Source organism: Pogona vitticeps, chromosome 3 (assembly GCF_051106095.1).
Source record: "Pogona vitticeps strain Pit_001003342236 chromosome 3, PviZW2.1, whole genome shotgun sequence".
NCBI classification, from domain to species: domain Eukaryota; kingdom Metazoa; phylum Chordata; class Lepidosauria; order Squamata; family Agamidae; genus Pogona; species Pogona vitticeps.
Genome location: NC_135785.1, coordinates 159,490,954 through 159,506,335, shown reverse-complemented (window position 1 = coordinate 159,506,335; position 15,382 = coordinate 159,490,954). Strand labels below are relative to the sequence as shown.

Genomic DNA, 15,382 nt, shown 5'->3' with positions numbered 1-15,382 from the left:
CAACTTTTTTTTTTCATTCTCACACACTCCAGCATTGTCTCACTTTTTCAGTATTTTACAGCAAGGAAATATTTATGCCCTCAAGTTTGCAGGAGTGCTGGAACTGTGGCTTCAGAAGGTTTGACTCAGAAGTACTGTTTCTCCTAGTGGATTTTTGGAGGAAAAGGGAGATTTTTTTTAAATGTGAAGATTGAAAATGGTAACAAAAATGAGAAGAAAGAAAAAGGGAAGAGAAGATGAGGTGTGTGGAGGCAGTTTTGTATCGAAGATACAGAGACAACCCACCCAAAGGGGAATAGAATTGCTGATGGAGAATTGGAACGGGAAAGCTGACCAAAGCTTCAAATTTTTCTCTAACAATGTTTAATACTGTACTTAAGTTTCTTGATGAATTTTAAATAATTGTAGAAGATTGAATATTCAATGAGGAGAAATGTAGGAATAATGGGAGACTCCAAACTATCCTGATGTCTCTTAGAAGTCCTACTTTGCCGGAACTGTAAGGCTCCACATATTCCTGACCACTTTGTTGACAGTCCTCCAAGAGGTGTAAGAAGCAACAAGGGGATCCACTGTCCTAGATCAGATCTGAACTAACAGGGAATAACTAGTCAGTGAGATGGATATAGTAGGAACTTTGAGTGGAAGTGAGTGTCCCCTCTTGGGTTTTGTTATATTGAGAAAAGGGAAGTTTTTTTAGGACTATAAGGGGAAGGAACAGTCACAGATCATTCATATCAAAAGGAAAATGAGGAGACATCTAAAGAAACTAGAGTGGCTGCATAAGGAGGCTTGAGATGAACTAAGATTTTAAAAGGGTGTTCATAAGAAATAAAAGAAGGGGCAGATCACCAAGGAACAATATAAACAAGTCACCAGTAATTGTAGAGTGAAGGTTAAGAAGCTAAAGTTCAAAATGAGCTCCAACTTGCAAGAGAAATTAAAAACAACAAAGTCTCTTTCTCTCCCCCTTCCCCTGGTGTGTGTGTGATCAGTCATGCTTGAAGCAGAACAAGGAAATGGGAGTTCTACTATGTTAAAAGGTTGGAGAAATACAAATGGTTGACAGAGAAGGTAAAGCTGCTGAATACGTCCTTTCTTTTGTCTTCTCTCAAAAGGAAAACAGTTCTCAACCTTGTATAGTAGAGTAAAGAAGGGAGGGGACTGCTGCCCAAGATGAGTGAAGAGGTAGTATAGGAAAATCTAGATGCTTTGGACGAATTTGTCTCCTTGTCCAGATGAACTCCATTGAAAGAGTATTAAAGGAATTCGGAAATACAATCTCAGAGTCTCTGTCTCTACTCTTTCAGAATTCCTGAGGAACACGTAAGGTCCCAGAAGATGGGAAGTGAGCAGATGTCATCATATATATATGGAGATGACATCTGCTCACTTCCCATCTTCTGGGACCTTACATGTTCCTCATATATATTTGAGAGGAGGTGATCCAGGCAACTCTCAGTTTGTTAATTTGACACTGATGCCTGGAGAGGCTCTAGCACAAACAGTGAAATAGTTGGTCTGTATGCTGCAGAAAAGCATATTGTGATTTCTAAGACCCATGAAAACTCATGCCAAGCTTCAGTTTTTTCTGACAGAATCACAGGCTTGGTTGATGAGCGAAAGCTGTGGATGTAGTGTATCTTGATTTCAGCTGTACTTTTGACAAGTATCCTCATGTTATTCCTGTGACTAAACTGGTTAATTGTGGGCTAGACAATTATACTTTTAGGCAGATTTATAGCTGGTTGGTGGACTATACCCAGAGAGTGCTCACCAATGATTCCGTGTTGGCCTGGAGGGAAGTGGCTAGTGAGCTGACTCAGGGTTCTGTCTTCAGTGCTGTGTTATTCAGCATTACTTAGGTGAGGTAGTGGAGGCCAATCAAATTTTCAGATGACACCAAGCTCGGAGGGCTGGCTAATACTTCAGGAGGCAGAATTAGGATTCAAGATAAGCTAAACAGATTGGAGAACTGGACCAAAGCAAACAAAATAAGTTTCAGCACTGAAAAAAATGTAAAGTTCTAAGCAGAACTGACAAGATATACAGATATGTAACAGGTGACAGCTGTTTGGGAAGTGGCATAGGTGAGAAGCATCTGTGTGTCTTTGTAGATCCCAAGTTAAGCACAAGTTAGCAGTATGAAGAGATGGTAAAAGCAAATGCAGTAACAGGTTGCCTCTTTGAGGAAATCAGATGGGTTATGTTGTACTTCACCAGGCTGCTCCAGGTGCCACGTATCGTCAAGAGAAAGAAAGAAGATTTGTTTGTTCTGTTCCAGACGGCACCAGGGGCGTACCACACAGAGCCACACGCATCATATTCCATTCCTAATTGATTGCTAGCAGAAGTTCTCATGAGAACTGAAAGGAGGGGTTGAGAGAAGTTACATTTTGAGGGTGAAGTCACTGGATGAAGGACTTGAATTTGATTGGATAACATCATGTTGGGGAAACATGGATTTAAGATTTAGCAAGAGGCTTGTTAGGGGCTGCTTTTTGTCAAGCTAGTTATCTTTTCATCTGTCTGCTGCAGATGATGGATTAGACATAGAGATGCAGTAGCAAAGATTCAGTCATGAATACTTAGGTGGGAAACGTTTTAGGCAGTTGTACTTAGTTTTTATTATTTTATGGGGAATGCTTTCATAGAGCTCACTTAATTATTGTAATATTCATTATTTACTGCTTTTGCATTGTTTTGGAATTGTACAACTACCTTTTTGAATTCTTTATACTTTCCTATAATTTTAAAAAATCTTTTATTTATTTTACCCAAGTGTGATCCTTGGAGGAAAACGTTTGAGGGTCTGGAGCAGTGGTCCTCAACCCTTTTGACACCAGGGACCAGTTTAGTTGAAGAGCATTCTCCCAAGGACCCTCCCCAACACCCATGGGCTGTCACAAACAGCCCATACTCTCCTCCACAAGGAATGTGCACCTTGGCCAGGAAGAAGGTGTCAAGTTGACCCTCAGAGAGCCTCGCTGGAGGGCAGACTGACAGCCCAGCTCTCCCATGGGCACAGACTCTGCAGACAGCTGCCACCTTCCCCCAGGCTGGGCAGAAGCGTCTGGGGACCCAGCCAGACCATGCAGGCTTTCCCTCCTCAGCTTCCTCAGCGCCCCTTAACCTTCTCTGGCAATGGGGGTGCGGGCTTCTCTCCCTCCCTGCTGAGGCAACTCCATCCTGCCACCCGTCCCCTCTGGGAACCGGGGCACAGCCCGGGGATTGGGGACCCCTGGTCTAGAGAAGATGCCTTGGCCAAGAGGCTATTTTCACTAAATCTATTTACTTTGGGTGGCGTAGCTTGTTGGTGTGCTAGGTACAAAGTGCACATTCAGGAAGTATATCTGACTCAGTGGAGGGAGATGGAAGATCTAAATTAGAAACTTGCCCGTAGTGCTAGTTCACTCACCCTCCGCCTGGAGAAGAGAAGACTCGCATGTCATATGGTAGTCATCTTCAGATATATTGTAGGGACGTGAAGCAAGCTTGTTTTCTGTAGTTCCAGAGACAAAGACCTGAAGTAATGGATTGAAATTAGATGAAAGAAGGTTGAACCTAATACAGTGGTGCCTTGACTTACGAACTTAATCCGTATTGGAACATTGGCCGTAAGTCAAAGGACCATTTCCCATAGGAATGCCGATTAATCTGTTACGGCCAAAGGGAAAAAAAATACCCAAAAAATTAAAAATAAAACACTGCAAGTCCCATGATGGGACTGGAAAAAAAAAAAAACAGAAACGTAACTCCCCCGGCCCAAACCTACCCTCCAAACCCACCCAGAACAACTTTTTAAAGAGGAAAAAGTAGCATCTTACAAGTCCGAAGCCTCTGCGGAGGCTTCCTAGGCTTCCAAAGCACTGGCACCCGACCACTTCTCCTTCCTCCTCCTGCACTGCCACGGAGCTCCTCCATCTCATGCCTACTCACAAGTAGACCTGTGCCTTCAGTAGCGTTTACTCATGAGTAAACCTGCAACTTCGTTGGCGCTTACTCATGAGTAGACCTGCGTCACCCCACCTCCTCCTGCATCCCAGGAGTAAAAATGTTCCCTAACCAACTGTTCTAACCATTGGGGCGAAAGAGCTACAAAGAAGCAGCCTCTTTGCCACCAATGGTTTGAATTTCATGCCTTTTCCCCCTGTCTTTTTCTGTTTATAAGTCAAAGCTCTGGCTGCAAGTCAAAGCAAAATTTTGCAGCCAGAGCTGTTCGTAAGTCAAATTGTTTATAGGTCAGGGCGTTCGTAAGTCAAGGCACCATTGTATTAGAAACAACTTCTCGACAGTAAGAGTTGTTGAACAGTAGATTAGACTGTCTCAGAGGGTGGTAAACTCTCTTTCATTGGGGATTTTTAAGCAAGTTTGATGGTTACTTTTAGTTGTAGATTTCTTGCTTAGACTTGGCGTTAGACTTAGAGACTAGAGATGGACACAAAGCACTTCTTGCCATGTCATGTAATCTAAGTCATTGGCATGGCACCACAGGTACCAAATGTTCACTGCCCCCCAGCCTGCTAGCACATGGTGTTCCTTCCGTCTCCTTTGGGTGATTTTACGTTCTAGAAGAGCATGGACTTCCCTTCTGTGCCTCCTCCAGCAGCTTCCCACTTGGATGGGGAAGTGGGGCAGAAATTCCTACAGCTCTGTCTGTGAGTGGGCAGTTGTTGGAGGAGGTGGAGAAGGGAAGCCCATGCTCCTGCTGGAATGGAAGATTGTGCAATGGAGAGCGAAGGAGCAGTGCACACCAGCAGTGGAGCTGGCTGGGAGCGAGGAAAGTGAATGCGGTGCTGTATCAACAACTTGGATGGCACAGCATGAAGTGCTTCATGCCCATCTCTATTAGAGACCCTTGGGATCCCTTCCATGTCTATAATTCTGTGATTATGTGACCGCCATGAAAAATGGGAAAACATGTTGATGACAGGTAAACATTTGCCTTTTGTGTTATTGGTAAAAATATTTATTTAAATGTGTGATCTCTTTATTTTGCAGGGTTCCAGAGATTCCGAAATAAAATTCAAAAGTGAAAACAGGGTGAAACTCTTTGCTTTGGATCCAGATGCACAGGTGAGAGGGTCTGGGGGCCAAGAGAACAGGGGTATTTTTTTAAGGCATGTGTAAAGTGGGAAATTTTTTTTCATGCTTCTATTTCTTTCAAAGAAACTTGACTTCTCTGGTATTGAACCGGAAGTAAAGCCATTCGAAGAGAAGTTTGGGAAGAAAATTCTCGTAAAATGCAACGATTTAGCATTCAATCTACAAAGTTGTGTAGCTGAAAATGAAGAAGGACCAACCACAAACGTATGTTCAAATCATGAATTTATCTAATTCCTAAGGATTTTAAAAGGATTTCTAGTATATGATTGTGATTTTTAAAAAACCTGGACATATATCTTGAAAAATATAATTGCATGGACAGATACTTACTGGAATTATTGATTCTTGCCAGAAGAGAGAGAACAGAAAGAATAAAAAGTTGCGTGAGCCTGTATCAGTATCAATTGTTCATTAACTAAAGGATTGTGTCTTAAGTTATAGTGTGTTACTTTTTGGCACAATACAGATTTTAAAGGGCATAAAATGTCAAAATATGTATTTAACTAGCATAAAGTCTTTGGCTTTACATTCTAATTCATATAGGTTATTACATACCACCCTAATTCACTGCATTTTAAAAGTAAATATAGATTAATGTAGCTTTTTCCTATGTGATAATAATCACAGCATTGATTATTTTCAGTGGAATAGTATTGCTACCATGATAATCATATTCATTGCCTTTTTAAAATATCCAGGTAGAGCCATTTTTCATCTCCTTGTCACTGTTTGACATTAAACATAATCAGAAGATTTCATCAGACTTCCATGTGGATTTGAATCATAGCACAGTGAGGCATATGCTGCCAGATTCATCACAGCAGTTTTTGAATGGCAGCAGCGACTGCTTGCATCGAATTCACGATATTGTTCCAGAGAGCATTTTACAATATCCAAAACAAGTAAGAAAAAAGAAGTCATTGTTTTACTTCATTACAATGTAGAGACCATGTTTTTTAGTTTTAATAAACTAATTTGTTTGCTTTTAGGGAGTATTTTCAGTAACATGTCCACATCCTGATATATTTCTAGTGGCCAGAATAGAAAAAGTTCTGCAAGGGAGCATTACCCACTGCGCTGAACCATATATGAAAAGTTCTGATTCTTCTAAGGTATAGTCTTGTGTTCTGTTATTATATGAAATAATGCCTTTGGTTTAACTTGACTTTGTTACACTACAGCAACTCAACAGATTATTGGGAATACAAACAAAATGTAATGCAGAGGTTCAAGGTATAAAGCATGTTTTCATGTTCAGATGTCAGCTTTGCTCCTGCATCAGTTGACAAACATGGGGAGGAAAATCCTACATGCAATACAACTTTGTATCGTCTGTCAGCTCAGATATCACCAACCACTTTTTCTTTTAGCCATAGTTTATGGGAGAACTGAGAGTCATGTAACTCAGAGGAAGGTATATAATCTTCCAAGTCATTTTAGTAGCCTTGCTGGTAGTTTTTGTGGCCCTAGTCCCCAGGAAGTTCATTTTAATTCTAAAATAGGTTGTTTCAAAACCTTTATATTAACCTCTGATTATGATTAGAGAAGAATAAGAATGAGAAGGAGCCTGTGGAACATTCCTCAGTTCTATGGCCTTCAGAACTACTGGAAAACCAACTTCAGAAGGTATCTGAGCACTCTGGTGCAGCTTTTTGGGTGCTTGTGAATCCCCAGTGGGAAGGAGGATTCTCCCCCTTCCGGGTCTTCTAGATTCCACTGTTCTGGCAGTGGAAGTCCAGCAGTGGATGCTACCTATATTTTGTGCATTCAAGGTAGTATGTCTGAATTTAAAGAGTGAACCCCAGCTCACCTGCCCCTGTTTTGGAAGTGAATCAGGAATAATGCAAATTGGACTAGTAAGAAATCTGGTAAGCACTTAACTAGCTGGAACTCTTCTGAAAATAAAAATGTTTGTTGTATTAAAATGTGGAAAATCTGTCTAACCTCTTGGTGGAGTCCTGGGTAACGGTAATCTGGGGATGAAAATTCAGAGTTTTAGTGAGACAATGCAAAAACTAAAAATAAAATAAATTGCCCTTTAAAGCAAGACAGCAAGATACTTGCTTTGTTGATCTTGGATAGATATTATTCACATTGAAGACTGATCTTTGCATATTTTCAGAAAGGTAAAATAGTAACGGTTACCTTCTTGCATGCACTTGTAAAAGTAATAGCTTTGAACAGATTGTTTCCAATTTTTTTGGTCAATCAAAAATGATATTTGCTTAATTTTTGTGCTTAGCTTCTGAAAGAAAAAAACACCAGTATAGTTTTGCTTGGATACATTTATTTGGTAAACATGAAGAAATAATGTGCTTCATGGTCTCAGTCTTGCACTGGAGGCAAGATCTTACACCTAGGTTAGACAGATTTCATCAGGCTGTCTTGCCATGTTAAGACAACCTGTCACCACCAAAAATCAAGACCGTGGCTAAAATTTTCTCAGTGCTTCTTCATGGCTTCTGTGACTCACATTTGTGGCTTTTCCTGTGTCTGCACCAAATCTTCTGGAATCTTTTGAGGTGAGTGAAGGCCTTTTGGTAGGAGCACCATCGTTCTCCCTACTATGTTTGACCACAGCATTTTCTTCTCTCAGTTTCTCTTTGTCAGCCACTAGAACAGCAACGTTTTTTTCCTGTAGTACTAAGGGAAAAAAAGAGCTTGCTCAGTAGTTTTTCACCCCTTCTTCCTTATTTTTCCTTCCTTATCTTTGATGACATCCCTACTTTCCTTTTAAAAGTTTTAGATCTGTGGCATTAAAGGTTCCACTCAGTGGCAGTCTCTCAAAGTGCCACTGTTGTTTAAGGAAAGGTGGAATAACTGAGAGAAATCAGATCACCCATCACAATCAGAATCAGACACAGAGCTAAGAGAACAGGAAGTAGCTGAGCCAAGACATACCAGAGGCATGACGAGGAAAAAACAGAAAGGTAATAACCAACAACAAGATGACTAGAAAACAAATGAAGATTTTTTTTCAGTCATATAAATGGCCTGAAGTCACCTTAAAAACGGAAAAAGATCTTTCTACAACTACAGAAACAGAAATCTGATGTAATTTACATTCAAGAAACCCTTATGAAAAGAGCAGACGAGAAACTGCTGGAATGTTCAAGGCTAGGAAAATTGTTTGTAGTTTCGGACATAAGTAAAAAGAAGAAAAATGTGGCTATGTAGATAAAGAAAGAATTGGAACCAGAACTAATTTTCACCTCAGACAATGGAAGGATATTAATGGTGGAAATCCAAAGAGAATTAAAGAAAATACTAATTATCAATATTTACACGCCAAAGGGAAATCAAGAATTTTTTTAAAAAATAACTACAACTAGAACTAACAAAGATTATTACTACTATTGTGTGATAGGATATTTTAATGCTGTTTTTGATAAAGAACTAGACAGAAAATGAGATAAAATAACCCAAAAAGAGAGAGGGATAATCTCAAGAAATTTTCTACAACTGTAGGACTTAAATATCATAGATGCTTGGAACACATGTAACCCAAAGACAAGATACTATACCTTTTATTCTAACAGACATAAACCATGGTCAAGAACTGATGCATGTTGGATCTTAACAAGCCTGATGAAAGAATTGGAGCAAATAGATATTTTACTTACATTTGCAGACCACAGTCCAATTTCATTACAACTGGGTAGCAAATCAAGAGAATTTAAATGGAAGCTGAATACTTCACATTTTAAAAATGAGGACTTTATTAAGCAAATAAAAGAAGACATGGATTTCTTCTTCAAACAGAATATGAGGCCAGAAACACCAATGACAATGGTTTCGGAGGCAAGTAAGGCATTTTTTAGAGGCGCAGCCATAAGATTTGCATCAAAACAAAAAAGAGAAAGACAGAAAAAATATAAGATTTTGGAAAATAGATTAGCCTCAGATGAACTACAGCAGAAACAAAACCCATCAAATACAGAACTGAAAGGGAATTCCCCCCCCCCCCATAACTTTGGCTAAGGAAGAGCATAAAGCTCTCTTTGAGACTACAGTGGGGTCTCGACTTACAAACTTAATCTGTATTGGAAGGCAGTTCGTAGGTCGAAACGTTTGTAGGTCGAATCTGCATTTCCCATAGGAATGCATTGAAAACCATTTAATCTGTATTTGCTCTATTCCGTCCATAGAAACTAATGAGAAGCTGCTATTCCGCCTTCTGCCACTAGAGGGGGATATTTTTTTCCTTTTTTTAGGTCAAGAAAAGTTCAGGAAAGGAGGGGGAGGCAGGGAACAGTTTTAAAAGCACTTCTGAAATCTTTTTTTTCAGCACAAAGACACACAGGCAGGTTTTTAAGGTGCTGAGCAAGCCTCCCCAAGCCTCTTCAGAGCCAGCCGATCAGCTGTTAGGTGGGGAGAGGAGGGGGCAGGAGCAGAGAAAAGCACAAAATGGCTGCCAGGCTCCCTGCTGGGTGCTGGCTTTTAGCTGTTTCCTGCTCTTTTTCCTGCAGTTCGGGGGCTACCAAGGCCTTGTAAGTGATTTTCTTTTATTTATTTTTAAGTTTCTGACCCTTTTCCCCCTCCAGAAGCCTCTAAGGGGAGGGAAGGGAGCACTTTTTTCCTGTTCGTAACTCGAGGGAAGTTCGTATGTCGAGTTGTTATTTCCCTATCGGGCGGGTTCGTAAGTCAAAAAGTTCGTATGTAGAACCGTTCGTAAGTCGAGACCCCACTGTATAGTGATTGTTAAAAAATACTGCCCTGTAAAGTTTTCCTTTTACAGACTATTAAAATAGCCAGTTTTTACTCCCTTAATGTTGGCATCTTTGGTGTTGATGACCTCAGTTTTCGCCATGTATCACCTGATACAGATCTCCCTTCCCCATCACCACAACAATTAAATTAAAGCCCCAGAATAAACTGTTTTCTTCAGTTTTGAGAAAAAGAAGAGAAAGGATAAAAAAATTTTGTCCCTGTTGTCTTCTGTGGCCATGGTGTTACCTGCTCCAGTCACAATTTTGGGTTTGTTGGGTGATGAGATCCAAACTGTACCAGTACAAAATGTTACTTTGGAAATGTTTGTGCCAACCGTATTGCCTCTGTACTCTACTTAGTTTACTTTACACAGTGTTCTTGGATTGTGTCATCATCTCTCAGTCCTGTTCAGAAGAGGAAGTCTTTGAAAAATCACCTCTTGCACTTCAAAATGTTTCCTGTTGAATTATGATTATAAATCCATACATAGAGGGCACAGGTCTAAATTTCTAGTGTACATACATTTATGATACCAGCAACTTTCTCTGTGCTGATCTTCCACAAGTGTGAGTTACAAAGACCATGAAGAAGAAGGACAAATTACCTACCTGTAGCCTTCAGGTGGTCATCTATGAAATCACAAAATCCTCTCTTAGAGTGCTTGAGTTTGCATCTACATTAGTTTTTATTATAGCATATTGGGGACTGATATAAAGTGGAATGGGGGACACTGTAGGCATGCATAGTAGGGAGATGGTTGGGTTTCCCACCAAAATGTCTGATGGCACTTTGGAAGATTCAAGGATGTTCTGCACAGGCAGAGCAAAACCACAAGACCAGAGCGTTTACAGATGGCCCTCGAAGAACCTCAGTTACAAGCAAGTGATCTGCTGCTCCCAAATCTTGATTGATAGTTTGGTGCCAAAATATTGGTCCTAAATTTTTAATGAGCACTGCACACCTTGTGCTAATTATACTGCTAATTTAATAGAGCTAATTAATTGGAGGGGAAGAGAAGAAAAAAACTGAGTTACAGTTGTGTTCAAAATTATTCAACCCGCACTGAAATTGAATGTTTTGGCCATTTTGACATTGATTTTGATCATTCAGTCATCTTGCTTACATTTACATGAAAGAGGCACTTGTAGGTCAGAGAAATATAACCTTAAGTTTATAATGAAATAACCACAAATGTCTTTTCTGTGCTCACATCATTATTAGTTTTTATTCAACCCCCAAGTGACATTCAATCTTAGTACTTAGTACAACATCCTTTTACAGTTATAACAGCTTTTAAACGTGAAGCATAGCTTGACACAAGTGTCTTGCAGCGATCTACGGGTATCTTCGCCCATTCTTCATGGGCAAAAGCCTCCAGTTCAGTCAAATTCTTAGGCTTGCGCACTGCAACTGCTTTCTTTAAGTCCCACCAGAGGTTCTCAATCGGATTTAAGTCTGGTGACTGCGATGGCCACTCCAAAATGTTCCAGCCTTTCCTCTGCAACCATGCTCTAGTGGACGTGGAGGTATGCTTGGGATCATTGTCCTGTTGAAAGGTCCAACGTCTCCCAAGCCTCAGGTGTGTGACGGACTGCATCACATTTTCATCCAATATCTCCTGGTACTGAAGAGAATTCATGGTACCTTGTACACGCTGAAGCTTCCCTGTACCTGCAGAAGCAAAACAGCCCCAAAGCATTATTGACCCTCCGCCATGCTTCACAGTAGGCAAGGTGTTCTTTTCGTCATATGCCTTGTTCTTCCTCCTCCAAACATAGCATTGATCCATGGGCCCAAACAGTTCTAATTTTGTTTCATCAGTCCACAGAACACTATCCCACAACTTTTGTGGTTTGCCCACATGACTTTTGGCATACTGCAGTCGACTCTTCTTATTCTTGGGAGACAGCAAGGGGGTGCGCCTGGGGGTTCTGGCATGGAGACCTTCATTACGCAGTGTGCGCCTTATTGTCTGAGCTGAAACTTCTATACCCACATCTGACAAATCTTTTTTCAGTTCCTCAGCAGTCACACGGGGACTTTTCACCACTCTACGCTTTAGGTAGCGCACAGCAGTCAAAGTCAGCATCTTCTTTCTTCCACGACCAGGTAGCATTTCAACAGTGCCCTTTGCCTTGAATTTGCGAATGATGCTTCCTATGGTGTCTCTTGGTATGTTTAACTTCTTTGCAATCTTCTTATAGCCATTGCCCTTCCTGTGAAGACAAATCACCTCTTCTCTTGTCTTCCTGGACCATTCTCTTGACTTCACCATGTTTGTAACCACACCAATAAATGTCTAGAAGGAGCTGAGTATCACAGTCATTTTAAAGCTGCCTAATTGGTGCTTATTATGCTTGATTGGTGCTAGTGACATCCACAGGTGTTTTCAATACCTGATCAAAAACACCTGAATGAACCTCTCTTCTTCAGAGTGGTAGTCTTTAAGGGGTTGAATAATTGTGGCAATGAAGAAACCACAAAAGAAACATTTACTACTGTATTACATAAACAATTGATGTTATTTTAGTTGCATTTGGTTCTTTAAAACGTCCTTGTAGGATTTCATTCTGAATACAATTCCAAATGTACACTATAGTCCCTAAACCCCTTTACAGCATTGGAGGTTGAATAATTTTGAACACAACTGTAGGTGTTGATAATAATAAATGTGAGAGAAGGGAGAGAGACTGAGCACAGAGTTCATAAGGCAAATGGTTTCTGGGTTTGATGTAGGAAGGACGTTAATACTTGTGACTTAATTTTCTGCGGTTACTTTTAGGTTGCTCAGAAGGTTCTGAAAAATGCAAAACAGGCTTGCCAGCGGTTGGGACAGTACAGAATGCCATTTGCATGGGCAGCTAGGTAATGGATGATTTTTTTTCTTACTTAAAGTGGATTTATCACCACATGCAAGGTTCCTTTTAAGTCATGTGCGTGCTCACAACTCCATCTCGCTCTGCGCAGCTTTCCTCCTCCATGCAGCTCCTTTGGTTCTGGTCTTGACAGAGTCCCACGCATGTGGGGGGGAGGAGTCATGCACACACATGGATGAAGTCGCAAGAGAGAGTCAGAGCCCCACCCAGCGGGGCTGAAAATTAGAGGGCACATTGTTTTGGTTTCAACACACAACTTACTGTTTGTGAGAGGTAATGGGAATAAAACAACTCACTCTCATTTTATCATATTCCAGTCAAATGATCTAGAAGAGAGTAGAAAATGTTGTGTTGGCACAGGCATACTTGGTTGTAAGAAAGTCAGCTATGGTTTTTAAAAAGTTTGTTGTCCAAAGATATTGCCATCATCAACACATTCCCTTTGGCTGAAATAATATTGTTTTATTGCTGGATTTTGTCTGACTTTCTTGCAGGCGTACATGCATCTCTGATCAGTATATCAACATTTGCCAAATGGGCTGCAGGATGTCAGCCTTCTATAAACTGTAACACAGCTATTATGAGGTTCTCAACCAAAGATTTATGTTTCAGGACACTGTTCAAGGATGCATCTGGAACACTGGACAAAAATGCACGGTTTTCAGCACTTTATAAACAGGATAGCAACAAACTTTCAAATGAAGACATGCTTAAATTGTTAGCTGATTTCAGAAAGTGAGTGTTCTGTTTTTATGTTTCAAATAAATCAGATTTAATAATTTTGTTGCTAATTTTTTTGTTTGGCATATTAAATTTGCACTCAAAAATAAATCACCCTTTATATGTTGCCTGTAGTGGTGTAACTTGCTCTTGTCTACTCACCCCAGTGATGTCTCCTTTTGTACTTAAGTAGCTAGAACAGATCAGGTGGCTTTCCTTCATAGCAGCCTGCCTGAAAGGGGAACACACATGTTAATATTGATACTCAGTCATAACAGTTTAGCATAATGCTGCTCAAAATAAAGTATAAATGAAACTTGCTTTCTTATAATTAAACTTTTATTCATAAACCAGAATCTTATTGGTAGTCTCAATTGAAGTAGATTCAGTGGATCAGTGGGAATTACATAAGATTTACCCCACCATTCAACAGTCAATTCAGTGGGTTTACTATAGTTAAGACTAGCAGCAATATTTAGGCTTTAGACTACAAGATGCTCAAAATGTTGTTTGTTTGTTTTTTGGTGGGGGAGGAGTGGATGCAGTTTGTATTTTAGCAGCTGATAGATTTTCCGTTTATAAAAGGCACAATCAGTTTGGGATGTATTGCTTTCTATACATTTGTTTGATAAGTAAAGTCACTGTCATAGCATTTTCTCCCCAGATCCTGTAGCTGATGTGAGTGACTTCATAGAGAGCCATAAGCAAACAGAATTAATTTGAAAATAGAAATATAACCTACAGTGCTTTTTAAACAATAAAACTGAGTGATGTCAAGCATGTACATTGAAATGTGAAGTAATTTTCAGAGATGTTAAGTGTAATTGATTGTACATGTTAAAGTCTTAGTTAAATGTTTATTGTGAAAGAATGGCAATTTCCAAACTGGGGAATGCTAAGAATTCTATAGGAAGAAATGGCTTACTTATAAAATGAGATAGCATTGTTTTATTTTTTTATTAGAGCAAAAATGGCCAGAATCCTGTTGTGAATTTATGCTGATGGAAGGGTAATGACTTAACTACACTTGGATTCTTGGTTATGCCCCAAGCCACTTGCAGTGAAGAATCCACGTGAAAGCTTTTTAATTAGGGACAATTTACCATTGTGAGTTACACCATTGCACTTCCACTAGGATAATTATGCAATAGAATTTTGGCCAATAAAACTGAACATGAACAAAATTTCTTTCATCTGGAAATATAAGCGCCTTATAACAGCTAACTTCTTTTTTTGTGGAAGAAAATAAAAATATTTTTTACAAATGTACTGATTAAGAGTGAAAGGTCTAATGGGATGTAGTCTTGCCATAACACTGCAAAATTCTTTTTATGCATCCACATATACCACTGCATCAAGAAATCCTATCAAATCATTTCTGCTGTGCTTTCCAGTGAAAGGGCTGCATGAATATGTACTTCAGAGCATGCAGCATCATATTTTATTGAGCATTGTGCAAACAGAAGAAGGCGTCACACATTGGATCTTTCTCTTCCCCTCTTTCCCCTTTACAGCTATAAAATGCTGCTCCGGAGGATCAGGAGAGCATACTGAATATTTTGAGCTATGTCTTAAGGAACTACAGTGGGAGAGGAGAATCACCAAGAATTGAAAAATTCTGATAAAACAGAGTTCATGGTGTTTGGCAGTCTTTTCCAACCCTCTGGAAATTCCTGGAATGGGTGGGGTTGTAGCTGTTGCAGTGTTTAGGACAGACAAAAAAGCCTAATTGTCTAGTTCATGGACCATAGAATTAATCAGTAGTTTAATGCTTAGTTTACAGTAGTTTAATACAGTAAATACAGTAGCTTAACAACCCCATTGCCTATAGTATTAATCAGTAGTGTTGGTCCAGTGAAGAGAGAGAGAAACTATATGAGACTTCATTCTTTAGGAGCCCCTTTTTTGTATTCCTGCATGAGTTCTACTTTGTTACTAAAAAGTTTATTACCTCTAAATATTTTTCTGAT

General features: G+C 39.8%; 1 protein-coding gene across 17 annotated transcripts in view; it reads left to right on the top strand.

Moving 5' to 3' along the window:
• Positions 1–15,382, top strand: part of DOCK9 (dedicator of cytokinesis 9) — a 165,131-nt gene that overhangs the window by 87,041 nt on the left and 62,708 nt on the right. For all 17 annotated transcript variants that reach the window (XM_072994670.2, XM_072994661.2, XM_072994658.2 and 14 more), the window contains exons 10-15: positions 5,002–5,076; positions 5,170–5,310; positions 5,805–6,008; positions 6,096–6,218; positions 12,599–12,681; positions 13,305–13,427. In XM_072994670.2, the coding sequence (XP_072850771.2) occupies positions 5,002–5,076; positions 5,170–5,310; positions 5,805–6,008; positions 6,096–6,218; positions 12,599–12,681; positions 13,305–13,427 (749 nt within the window). The remainder of the gene's footprint in view (positions 1–5,001; positions 5,077–5,169; positions 5,311–5,804; positions 6,009–6,095; positions 6,219–12,598; positions 12,682–13,304; positions 13,428–15,382) is intronic.